The sequence below is a fragment of the Nipponia nippon genome, unplaced genomic scaffold (assembly GCF_047370975.1).
Source record: "Nipponia nippon isolate SJK-2023a ecotype South Korea unplaced genomic scaffold, ASM4737097v1 scaffold_2, whole genome shotgun sequence".
Lineage (NCBI taxonomy): Eukaryota > Metazoa > Chordata > Aves > Pelecaniformes > Threskiornithidae > Nipponia > Nipponia nippon.
The window spans coordinates 71,945,563-71,958,720 of NW_028262336.1; the positions used below are offsets into that span (position 1 = coordinate 71,945,563).

At 40.9% G+C, this 13,158-nt stretch overlaps 1 protein-coding gene across 1 annotated transcript in view; it reads right to left on the reverse strand.

Moving 5' to 3' along the window:
- The window catches only part of ITGBL1 (integrin subunit beta like 1), a 146,263-nt gene extending 135,564 nt beyond the window's left edge, over positions 1-10,699 (reverse strand). Inside the window, exons 1-2 of the mRNA XM_009470236.2 lie at positions 10,544-10,699; positions 9,061-9,272 (exon numbers count right to left, since the gene is read on the reverse strand). Of these exons, the coding sequence (XP_009468511.1) occupies positions 9,061-9,272; positions 10,544-10,641 (310 nt within the window). The 5' untranslated portion in view covers positions 10,642-10,699. The remainder of the gene's footprint in view (positions 1-9,060; positions 9,273-10,543) is intronic.
- Positions 10,700-13,158: the final 2,459 nt, after the last annotated feature.

Genomic DNA, 13,158 nt, shown 5'->3' on the forward strand with positions numbered 1-13,158 from the left:
CCTTCTGCAAGTATGTTCATAAGATGAAATTGGTTGTCCTTCTCCATTTCAGTTCTTCCCTGTTCCTGAAGTGAGAGGTCAGAACTTCTCCGGTAATCCTTCAAAGCATGACTTTACAAACCACCATTTTGAGGACTGTTCTCTGGAACACAGTCTACCAGGCATGTCACTGCACCTGCAGTTGTCAACATTTCTTTATAATCTTTTCATGGTTAGCTTAAAAGGATATGAACTGGAAACCTTTCTGTTTAAAAGCCTATCGTTCCAGAATAGCTTTGAAAATGGCTACTCTTAGTTTGATTAATCAAAGCTATTTCAGAATATTCTGAATGAGCAAACCATTTGTCTGACTCTGTGGGATTGACCTGCTACAAATTCACCTCTGTATTTATAGGCAGCACACATTTAAGCTGGAAACACACTGGGTATTTTCATAAATCAAATCTGCTCTCTCTTGGATAATGATACATAGGAAACAACAATTCAGTAGTATGTAATGCACAGATGGTTCTTTGGAAAAGGAATACATGACTATTATTTGTATGAAATAGTATTTTTAACATCTAAACTTGAAAAAAAAATGTTTTTTTGACACAGCCTTACCTGATGATTTTCATACTATCACATTTTATTCTGGCACCTGATGGCAACTCAGTGGTTTGAGAGTCTCCAAGTGGGACTCTGATACTTGGGCTCTCTTCTAAGTCTCACCATCAGTCTAAGATGATCAGGAGGCATATTTTAGATCTCTGACCCTCAGCTTCCTCTCTCTTCAATATCAGAAGAAAAATATACACCTTCTAGTAACTTGTTGCAAGGACTGCAAAGAAAGGTGTACATCAGAGCTGGATGCTGTGATCATTACAGTCCGGTGCCATATACCAGACATGTTCACACCATCTGAAGTGGGGCTTGCATTCTTTTCTGGAGGGGAGGAATCTATCCTGCTTGCATGAGCATAGCACTACCAGCTGATTTTAGCATCAGCTTGTGGTCCCTAAGAATCCAGTAAACCTTGTGCAGAGGGAAAGAGAGATTACAGTTGAGTGTCTCAAAGATTCCCCAAAGTAAACAAGATAATCACCATGTGGCTATATGAGAAATAAAGAGAAAGTGGTTAAATTTCAGCTTCTGAACTACACCTTTGGAAAATAGGTTATTCACAACAGAAATGTATTTTAGACCTCCAGATTTGTTACTAGTTTAGAAGTCACAGAAATTGCTCCCAGGATGAGTCAAAAACTGTATAGGTGTACAACTGAAAAGACAATGAAAATCCCTCAACTAATTTTTTTTTTTAAGAGCATATACTCACCAGGCTATACAGACATAGAAATGGATTGGATTATTTAAGTTTACCTCTTTTTCATAGACAAATGCCATTCATTATTCACCTCTAAAAGAAACGCCTGTATCTTCATCTGCTGAAAAGCCATTCAAACCATATACCAGCTCTGCTTATACTCAATAATTTCTGAAGGGGAAAGGACAGACAAGAAATGAGTCTGGGTGTTTCAGGAAACAGAGAGGAGGAGAGTTCTCTTAAGAAGAGGGGCTTCTGGCTTCTGAGACTCAATCAGCTTGCACCATTGAGATTAGCAAATACCCAGTTACTTTCTGCAAAACATAGTTTAAAACACTTGGAGTGAGGAAATAGGGCGTGAAGAAATCTGTGTTACGTGACAACAAACTGCTTTGCCATACGTGTTCCCCACATTTCAGACAAATGAATGGACTAAGGTAAATGATTAACATTTATATCTTGCTTTAAATATGTTATCAAGTTTGTAAACTAAACCATTTAAAATGTCAGGAAGCAACCATTTCCCTCCTGTCATTGAAGTGTAAGTCCACTGGAGAAAACCATAATGAACACAAAATTAAAAGATGTATCATGGTGCAAATGCACAGGACCCATCATTAGAGGCAGAGAGTCAGATTTAGCATTTCTTAACTGTCAACCATGCAACTTCAAGATTTAAATAACTTTACTTTAATACACCCTTTTAATTAAATAGGAAATTACATGCAAAACAGGAAAAATACTTAAAAAGAGCTATTTTTGCATTCAGTAGCCTCTAACTGTGGATTGTAAAAGCTAACACCCCCAGTATTTAAAATGACTGACACCACCTGGTTTAAAAGACTGAACTGGAGCTGCTGGAAGCAGAGGACTGGAAAAGCATGACTGAGGAAGGTGGAGTGTGGCAGTCTGTTTGGGGCACGGGAGGATTCTCCCGCAGCCCACTTGTGCCTCTCCCCATCCCCAGCATCGCCCCTGGGAGCACAGTACTGTGACCAGGTGCTCCGGACACAACATCTGCTGCTGCATGCTGCTGCCAAGGCAATAGTGTTTAGCTGCAACATTTTCCAAATCACAAAGTTATTACTCAGTTCACTCTGCCAGTGTCAGAGTTGGTACTCCCAGTCACTTTCCCCATAAAATGCCCCAGCTACACTTCCAAAGACTCTGACTGCCACTCTTTAAGCCACTGGCAAGAAAATGCCCCAGATTATATCACTGCTGCTAATCAGGTGGACAGGCAGAAGGGTGAAGCAGGTCTTAGGAGTGTTAGAAACGTAATTGCTTTTTCAAGAAAGGGGATAGTGCAACTACAGTTAAACTCTCTTGAATCTTTATTCCTCTTCATATGAGAATCTGACCATTTAACTGCTTGAGTTGGCGTTCCAGCCCACTCCCTATGTACCAACTCACAAACCTGTAGCTGCAAATAAAGACTCACTCCATCACTAGGAAAGGAAGCTTTTAAATAGCCTTTTAAAATATTGTTTAAAAGAACAGCATTTTTTCATTACGTACTCAGACTTGGAACAGAGGAGTGGAGGAAAACATACCTCGCTGGGTCTGGATATGTGTCTTTTCAATCTAGAATTATTGCTATGAGCAGGGCTTGCAAGTGGTTTGGGCCAAAATAATCCTTTCTTCCTACGGAAAAGTAAAAAACCTCAAAGAAATCAAAGAAAAAAACTGAAATAAAAAACCTCAAATTCCAGCTCCTTCACCTTTGCCTTGTTCTTCACAGTCCTTCCAGCTCCAAAGGAAATTTGACTCCAGCAATACAACTGTGGTACAACAGAAAGTAACGTGGCCTCCCTCCACCACCATATACTCCAGTTAAAACACAGATAAGTTCCAGTATCACATACATACATCTTTCTTTGCATGGAAGCCAAGCACCAGTCCTTTTTAGGCACAAATTGCCCGTTTGCCTGGGATGGCACTAGCAATGTCTTCTTTCCTCCTAAAAAAGCTCATGGAAACTTTTTAAATCAGTGACATGTTCATTGTCAGGACAAACTACCTGGCAACACCTACACAGAAAGGTCTACAGCCCAGTGGCAGACGTGATGGATGCTTTGAAGCACTTTACAGGATGAGCTATCAACAATAAAACTTTAAATAAGCACAGAAAATTTTACCAAGCCACTCAGTTTGTCTGACAAAGGCTGTCATAAGAACACTTACTGAAACCCATCCACTGATGAAGCACGTAAGATCATTAATACAGTCTTCTGTAACATTAAGTACACCATCTATTTTCTATCATCCGTATCTTTTTGATATAAATGATAATGAAACACAAATGTTTATAAAAGGACTTAGTCTGTGAAAGCCATTTTGTCATAAAGGGCATGCTTTCAAATAAATAAAAAAAGACTTCAGTTCATTATCAGCCCGTGAATAGCATAAAAATTCAAACCCACTTCAGAACACTTAGTGACATTGTCAAAACTTGCACAAAGGTTTGTTTTTTCTCTGCAACAGATAAGCTTGTCACCCCAGTCTAAAGAAGGGCAAAAGGTGAAGAAGATGCTGCATCGCCCCTGCTTTGCTGTTGGTGATGGCCTGAGGGGCTGCATTCCAGCTCTGCTAGGTGCTGCAAAAAGCCTCTCCTTCTACACGCCCAGTGTACTCACTTTTTGTTTTTAAACTAGCACGTATTTTCCACGAGTAGTATCTGCAGATAAAGGTGCTCAAAATGAGGGCTAGGCATTTAGCTACAAATCATTTAATATGATACTTTAAAAAAGCTTCCCTTCCAGTAATCTCCCTCGCAGTGCCTCTCTCTGAGTTTCCTCCTCGTGCCTCGCTTGCCACTGTTATGAGTGTACATGCTGCATTTGGAAATACAGCAATTTTAGATGTATCAAAGGCTGCTTGATTTTACCTACATCAGGTACCAACAGCATAAAGCTGAGAATAATACGGGCTTTAGCTTGTGCTTTGTAAGTCTGCCAGGACCCCGTGCACTTAGTGAGGCAACAAGCCCACAATGAGGTCTACGCTACCACAATTTCACTTCTACCAGAATCTGGGGGACCCGTTTTGAGATGACTACGTATGCTATTATCATACCTACAAACCCCTGCTCTAGGAGGAAATGTCACTTAAGCCAAGTTCTGAAATCCAGACTAAAGCAAACCAGGTCAGAGAAGAACTGCAACCTCCATTTTCATCAGTAGCCTCCAGCCCTGTTTTTAACTTGGTCTTTTTAGGAGGCTGTGTCCCCAACGACCACACGTGCCACAGCTGAATCTTCGCAAATGTGGCCTCTGACAGAGAGGAGGCTTACACCTGTTCTCAAAATCCAGGGCTTTGAATTTCACTTTGGATGAAATGGCAATCAATACAGGTCACAGACTGGCTTTTCTTCACGCTTTTAGCAAGAAATGCTGCTCAAAGAAAAATCAGTGTGTCAGACCTCCCTTCAGTATGAATACAGAGGTACAGTTGTTAGAGCGCTTCCAACTCAACTAAGATACTCTGCCTAAAAATACTATTCAGCTTTTGTGCAAAGAGCAGTCCTCAGCTCAAAATGTTCTCCAAATTCCATTCTCAATTTCCTAACTCTCTCCAACTGATTCATAGGGCCATATATCCAATAAACTCACATGGCTGCATAACTGCATATTACATCAACACTTTAATTCGGATTTATCTTGCATTTCTACATCCACTCCTTGTCAATTTAATTTTTCACTTGTGTTCTCTGCACAGTTTAAAGCCTTACAGAGTGGAAAATAATGGCACTGATATCTTTCTATCCTTCACATAACTATGATAACACTTCTGGCTGTGAAAACCTACGACTAACACTGCCATTATATTGCTGAACTAGTCTTAAAATAGATACAGCACTTACAGCAACTACAGCTTTGGAGAAAGAAACAGAAAAATCTTTCACTGGCCTGAGCAGCAGCAACAAGAGTTCCCCAGCAACTGCTTATAGCAATGGTAAATCACACAGTGCCACTATTATTCAGTAGGTGTAAAAGGTATTTCAGTTTAGAAGAAAAATTGTTTGTAAAATCTTAATAACTATGGAAAAACAAAGACAATTAATGTAGTTCTGAGCAAAGACGAACCTACTTCATATGTCGCTCTCTATGCTGTCACTGAATCGTATCTGCCCCTTGATTTCACCAACTATGAGCAGTGCAATCGCACTGTCTCATGTCCCAGCTGGCAATTTCCATTGTCTGCTCTCTAGGAATATCTAGAGTGTTCCCACTCCAGTTGGCCATGGAAGTCTACGCTTAGCTTACTTTTTCTATCTTCATTAATCACAGGCACAATAAAAAAGATTAACTAAAAAAAAAAATTCACTAAAATGGATTTTCCTCCATACTGCAAAACCACAGAAAAATAGGTACCGAGCAGCGATGTGATAGGAATTAGTGCCACATTCCTTTGCACACAACACAGGCTCCACTTATGCTAAGAAAGCCTGATGCAATATGAAACCATCTGAGGTGAGAACTAGTATTTGCAAATAAACAGCAACAGATATATTGTCTGCTCTGAATGAAGCATAAATCCTTTGGGGTTTTGATTCAGTGTTTGACTCAGTCTTCCTCCTCTTAGCTCATCTCCTTGAAGACCAGCAGCAAATGACAAAATAAAGATGTCACTAACATTCCAAAGAGAATGACAGTATTGGAAGTCTACTCTTCTTTCCTCTACACCCTATGATACAGCAGGCAGATAAAAAGGCCACTGAGGAGGACAGAAGATTTGGTGACTCAGAGTACAGCACTTTATTTCTCTCTTCTTTGTTTCTGACTCCATGAGAGATCACCTATTGCTTTATCAATCTCAGTGGGATAAAAGGCAAAAAAAAAAATAGATCAGAATTCCCTCTAAAGCACCTGGAAACATCATGGAAGGGAAATAGAGCAAAGAAGTCTCAAGGGAGAGTAAAAGGACAGACACATTTGCATCTGCTCTTCTTCATTACTCATGGCATAATCTCTTTCCCATTGCTTATAAAAGGTGATAAGAAAAAGCAAATCATAAACAGACAGACATCTTCTCTATCTTCAGGCCTTCCCTCTTCAGAATATGAGTGTCCAACGACTGGTCCAGAAGGTGGATCTGACCCAGAAAGTTCCTTGAAGATAATGAGATGCATATTGAGCAACTGAGTATTTTTTTTAGCTTGGGACAAGAGAGGGTAGTGGAGGTATGTCTGAACGGACTGGCAGGGAAACACAGTTATCTTTGGCACTCGTGACTCAAACAGCTCTGCCTGTCCAACTCTGAATATGAACATCAGACATCAGTCACTTGAAAAAGGCATCACTCTGGCAGCTTGAAAAGTAGCTTGTTTGAAACAGCATTATTCTCAAATACCATGGCTCTCTAGAAGAATATTCAAGTAGAGTCTAGAAGTTCTGCATGTGGTACCAGTCAGCAGTTATTGTTGTTGTACTCATCAGGAGAGACCCGCAATGACATAGGACAGCAAATATCAAAATAAAAATAGGAAAAAGAAAAACAAAGCAAGAAACAGGAATAGAACTGCAGTAAGACATTTTGGCTATTCACCTAGAGAAACCACAATTTCATCAAGTCAAAAACGTGCTCAAAAATGCAAAGAAAGGGAAGTATTTCATACATGGGAAATCACCTTGGTGGTGTAATGTTAAGAAACATCAGAAGATGTGGTTCACTGAATGGTTGAGTGGCGGGGGACGTTACTCATACAACATAAGGACCAGCCTCCTGCCAGTTATACTAGATCTGACCATCTTTTCTACGATCTGTCCATCTTTTCTACACTCTTCTCCTCCCATATACACACAACTTAAAGTTAAGTGACTAAAAACATGCGGGAAAAATGAAGAGGGCAGCAAGCACAGCCTGAAAGAAGGAGTTTCACCACCTGGATCCAGACCTTGTGTCCCAGCCCTGAAAGGAGCTACCCAGGGCCACTCTCCTGCAGTGCTGGGCAGCCCTGCACTCCACCAAAGTCAGCTGGACTTTCAGTACCGTTGTCAAAAAAACAAACCAAACAAGCAAAATTTCTAGGCCCTTCACAGCTATCTCCCTCCCCATGACTTTGTACTGAATTTCTTACTACTTTTTTTCCAGAAGAGTGAATTTAAATTATTTGACATCTCAGTGGTAACGCCACTTTAATACTCCAGCTACAAAAGGTGACAACTACAAAAAATTGTTTTTTAAAAAATGTTTAATCACTTAACATTCACATCTTTGAACTGTTGCATGAAGTGCTACACAAAAGCTAAATATTGTCAGAAATCTCTTGGTTTAGTTTATCCTGTTAGCACCCCTTTCCACCAACGCACTGACAAAACTGGCAGCCACTGCTCGTGACATTAACAGGAACATAATAGTGGAGTTTGTAGCAGAATATTAAAATTGAAGGAGCTTTCAGTTTCACTTTATACAATCACCCCAGCAACAACAGCAAGCATATTGAAATCACACTGCCAATCAGAAAATTCACATTTGGGACAGCAAAGCACTGAAATGATCAGCAGATCCCCGATATTTCTTACGTAAGTGGACTTAACACCGCTAACTAAAGAGTCTATAAATCAGTTTCTCCACAAAACTCTAAAGTCATAGGTGCCAGATACAAATACCTTTCTCATAATCCCATCCTTGATCTTTTCATGTTATTATTGGACTTCTTATTCTTAGCTACATTGTTGCTAAAATAAGTTGCTCTTTTTTTCCTACAAAATTTGCCAAACCCACTGCTGGAATGCATTTGTATTGTCCTCTTACTAGGAGAATTCCTGTAACATTCCCATTGACCTAATTGCAGTTTTTGGCCTGAAAAGATGACACGTTTGTGTGAATCTGGTAAAGCTGTTGAAGCAGGGATACTAGAAATGAAGTACCCTTCTGGCCCCTTTCATCAAGCTCCAGGCTGAATCCCCTTAGGAATGTGATGGCATTTCTTCTCCCTGCTTTTTTCTAAAATCCTACTCTAAGCTGCTTAAAAAAAAAAAAAAAAGGTCCAAAATCTGACCGAAATAGCCCAGAAACTTAAGTAAAGACAGCTGGAAAGATGAAAGAATGATAATGTTTAGATGCAAACCAACAACTGTTGTTGTTCCAACAACTGGCAGGGACTAAATTCTGTCCCAGAAACGTTTGTTATTTCATCTGTCATTAAAGAATACAGTGTCAGTGGGGAAATCTCTGAAACCACAATACAATTACATTGTTATAAGTCTCTATTTGGAAAGCATTATCATTACTTAGAGAAAAACAGAGTTTTCATATTTATACGCCCTCAGTGTGGTACCTGTTACAGCAAACCTTCTTCCTCATAGCAGGAGAAGAAAAAAAAATAAATTACAGGACAAAATTGATTGTTCAGAGATAGTTTAAAGCCTTGGTAGATACCATATGTCATCATTAGGCAAGCAGTTCAAATGCAGCAATATTATATGAAAAACGCAAGCAATATTGTGTCCTGTATTAGATTCAAAACACAGTTTGCAGAGCCTCCAACTCAAAGCAACTCCTGCTTTTGCCCCTGCTGAAGATGAAGCTCACTCTGGGCAAAGTCCCATTTAATGGCAGAGGCAGTGCCTTTGACTTGTATCCTTTAATCTGATGAAATCCTTGGATGTGCCCACAATCCCGTTTAGAGTCATGGTTCAGACACATACATAACATGTCTCTCCTGCATCAGTGTGCTGTGTTCCAAACGTATTTCTGGTTATAATATATACTGTTAATTTTCTAAGCTTCTGTCACCATAGCGGCTTCCTTACCTGCGCAGATCTTCCCATCATAGATCTCGCACACCCAGTCGTGGCACTCGCAGAGCGGACCGTAGTATTTCCCGGACTCAGCCACTTGGCAGATGCAGACTCCACACTCGCATCTGCCTCTGTCACTGCACAGCTTCCCCCCTGGGACATGGCACCTGAGCTCCGACTCAGTCCGAGACAGCTGGCACGAAGAAGGGCTACCCAAACCGCTCCTGCGCAGGACAGCAAAGAGAACAAGCTGTGGTCAAAGCCAGGGGCTGCAGCTCAGAGCCGATAGGACCTTGGCTCATGGGAAACCACCCTCCTGCCATGGCATCAGCTGATCCCCACAATATCGTTTTTAACACCACCACTTCAGTTATGGTTGTAAACTATTACCTGCCTCAAATCACCCAATTTTCTTCTCTTTTGTCAGAAATCTCATTGCTACCTGCGGGAATGCTTATATTGTATTTTACTTACGTTGTTAACTGCATTTGGCTTATCTTCTTTTTCATCATGCATATCTGGTATATACGCATATACATGTATAGTTCGATTATCTATCATGAAACATTTTGATCTGAATTATTCCAAAAGGTTTAGAAAATATGTATACTTCCAAACATCTAGGTAGCATAACAGGAATATATGATACAAAAAAGCAAACCTATGGTTGATGCTAATAAAATACATTTGCCAAAGTAATCCTTCTGTTTCTCAGATATATAGGATCCATGCTTTCATCGGAAAAGGAAACCAAAGTAATCACGGCTTTCCATGCAACAGTGTAGTTTGTGGCAGTGGTTTTAGTAAAGTCAGCAGAATCCAGATGCTAGATCTGAAGATTTGCAGCTCTGCCATGCAATTGTACCATGCACTGGAGCACACAGAGATCAGGACATACACAGGGAAAATCACATGTTGCCTCATCAAGAGCTGGATTGTAGGAAAAAAGAACAAAGGACCAGCCAAGCCAAAAGCAGGTGTTCGCAATGCTGAATACTGAGGATTCAGGTTACTAGGACCTGCACTTCTCAGACACTAGATTTTGCAGGTTCTGGAGCAAAGGAGCTGCTGGCTCTAAGAGCAGGCAGGTGCTGGCCCTGGTGGCTGGGAAGAGCAAAGGGCAGCGTGCCTTGCTGTGCCGCTGCACCAAAGAGCAGCAACTCACAGGGTTTTGCGGTTAGGCGCCTGCTCCACTCAGGCAGCAGAATTTAGAGATTTGGGTGTAAAGAGTCATCACTATCCAACTCTTCCCCCTTCACTGCTTTAAATAGCTGCATCTGGGGCATGAAATACATCATTGCAACAAACCCCCGCAGTGTACACAGCACCTATTTAGGTTCCCCAGAGACCCAGAGCACTTCCCTCAGTGTCACTTTTAAGCAGGCAGAAGAGCTCACAAATCGCTCCACGGCTCCCTCCGCAGCCCCAGCTTCCACACTCCTGACATCTCATAAATCAGTCGCAACCCCCCAGGAGGCTTCAGAGCCACACTTACCACAGGGCTGGGGGGCCGGCCGGTGGCGCTGGGTGACCGGCCGGCAGCGAGGTGACCAGCAGCAGCACCACCAGCCCCGGCAGCCCCTGTGCGTACATGGTGCGAGCTGCGCTACGCCGCACCTGGAGCACTCCCGCAGATGGACGGCCGGACAGACGGCCGGACAGACCCGCCAGGCGTGCAGAGAGCTATGAGCTGGACAAGCCCAGCTCCAGGGCTGCTCCCCCCGTGCTGCAGTGGCTCTGATTAGCTGCCTGGGAGCGGGATTTGGGCAGCGCTCTGGGAGGGAGGCCGGTGCCAAACCCCGAAGTTTACAGTCTAGGCAGGGAAGTAATTAGAAACAGTTGTGCAGCCAGATGGTTTATTTTGATGTTTTAAAAGTGGCCCATTCACAGATGTGAACGAACTGTCTCATTCTCAAAGTGCAGGCACCGTAAATATTTGAGGTATGTGTATCCCCCTGTCCTTTGACGGATGGCTGCTTGGGCTAATCTGTGTAACATGGTGGGGGAAATGTGCACGGCTGAGGAGACAGGACCAGTGTTCCCCAGCTGCAGCATCCCTGCCTGGCTGCTGCAGCACCTCCCTCCCGCCTGCCTCCCCAGCTCCCTCCCTCCCCTCCTTTCCCCAAGGTTACCTGCTCACAGCATCGCACTGGGTGACACCGCGGGCTGCCAACCGACACCAGCCTGAGCGACTGCAAATTAAAAAATGTTATTAGTTAGCCATTTCCTAACGCCTCATTAAAACGCACGGTACAACACTTCATCAGAGCAGTGGGAGATTTTGGAAGTGCTTTAAAACTAAGCTAAAATGAAGGATAGCCTCTCTAAATAGGTGAAATTTCTCAGGAATGGCCACGTGCATTTTTTTATGCTACAGAGAAGTTGCAACACTTTTTGACCCCGCTGGTTGTCCTGGGAAATTGCTGATTGCCCCATACCTCCCTGGGATGGAAAGCTCTTAAAGAAACAAACTTCCACCACAGAAGATGGTAGGATATAGGTGCCCTAGTCTACACATACACATTTGCATTTTTAAAGCAGGCAGCTGACAGAAGAAACTTTAACTGGTTCCAGAGCCTATATTGGAGATTAAAGCCCTCAGTAGCTTTCTCAAAATGAATAACTCCTGTTTTATTTTCATATTAAATATCTGGTATACCACAGATTATACTGTTCTAGGAAACATTTTAAGATTTGGCTAAAACTCCTTTGACTCAGATGGTGCCTTTCCCAAAAGTGTAATTTGGTGTCTTACATTTAACATAGTGAACTCAAGGGTACAATTCCCAGGATTCCTGCTAACATAACTAGTTCTGCTAGTGATCTTCCTGCAAAAAAAAAAATACATCAAACTTTTAACTTTGCTCTGCTAGTCTTGTAGATGCCAAAAGAACCTTTAAAGTCCAGTTTGGGGCCCCTAAAATCCAGTTTTCAGTCAAGTACCCATTCAATTGAAATATAAACTTTAACTGAATGACAAAAGAAGAGATTGGACAAAATCTGTTCTAGCATATTTGTAAAGAAACAATCTTATTCCCTCAAGATAAACATGTTAAAACCAAATATGATTCCAATGGACTATTAAAACATAAAACTTTTGTCTTATTTTAATAGGTTATCTTGAAGCTGTGAAGTGTAAAACTCTGCTCTGTACTTGTAGTGTACTGTCCTCTACATGGCACCTAATTTTGTCCTAAAATATGAACAAAGACAATTAGAGGGAAAAAATATCTCATAACCCTGTATATAGCTGTTGCACATTGTATACTAAACTTTTAAGTTTTGCTGCCCTTTACAGTATATTATATGTAGTATATAATATTATATAGTAAATATATATAGTATATATATTATAGTATACTATAGTATATAGTATATAGTATATAGTATATAGTATATAGTATATAGTATATAGTATATAGTATATAGTATATAGTATATAGTATATAGTATATAGTATATAGTATATAGTATATAAATAAGTTACAGAATATTCTCATGCAATGCAGCTGGAAAAAAATCCTGTATTAAGAGTGATCTGCTGGCTTCAGTCTTGCAAATGCTTACAGTTGTGCTAACCTCATGCATTTGACTTTGATGGATCTAGTGAAAAGGTAAGTAATATTGGTAGGCCTTTATTTTTGACAGTCCTTGAATTTTGAAGTCCATGCTTCCTGCAGCACTATGTGTTCTATCTGTGTGACAGATTTTCAAATTTATTTGTAGTACTACAATAAAAAAAAATAATTAAACCCTTAGATTCAAAAAGGAGCACTTTTAAGAACAATAGATTGTCAGAAATTGTACTGACAGAAGTGTGGAGTTAGAGAAGAATAAATAGAAAGCTTTGCATTTTAAACAATAGTAATTCCCTTTTGGCACTAAATTTATCTTTAATCCACACACTAAAATGTTGCCATCTGTTCATCTTCCTTCTTTTTCCCTGTGCAGACTGGTGCTGATAGATATTCACAAGACCTTCAAGCAGCCTGCAAACTATAACTTCAAATGTACCAGGAGAAGACATCCATCATGATATGTTGACCTTATCACTCTCTCATTTTTTATTTATTTACATCTGTCAAGGTTTTAAGTAATACACACCCTTTG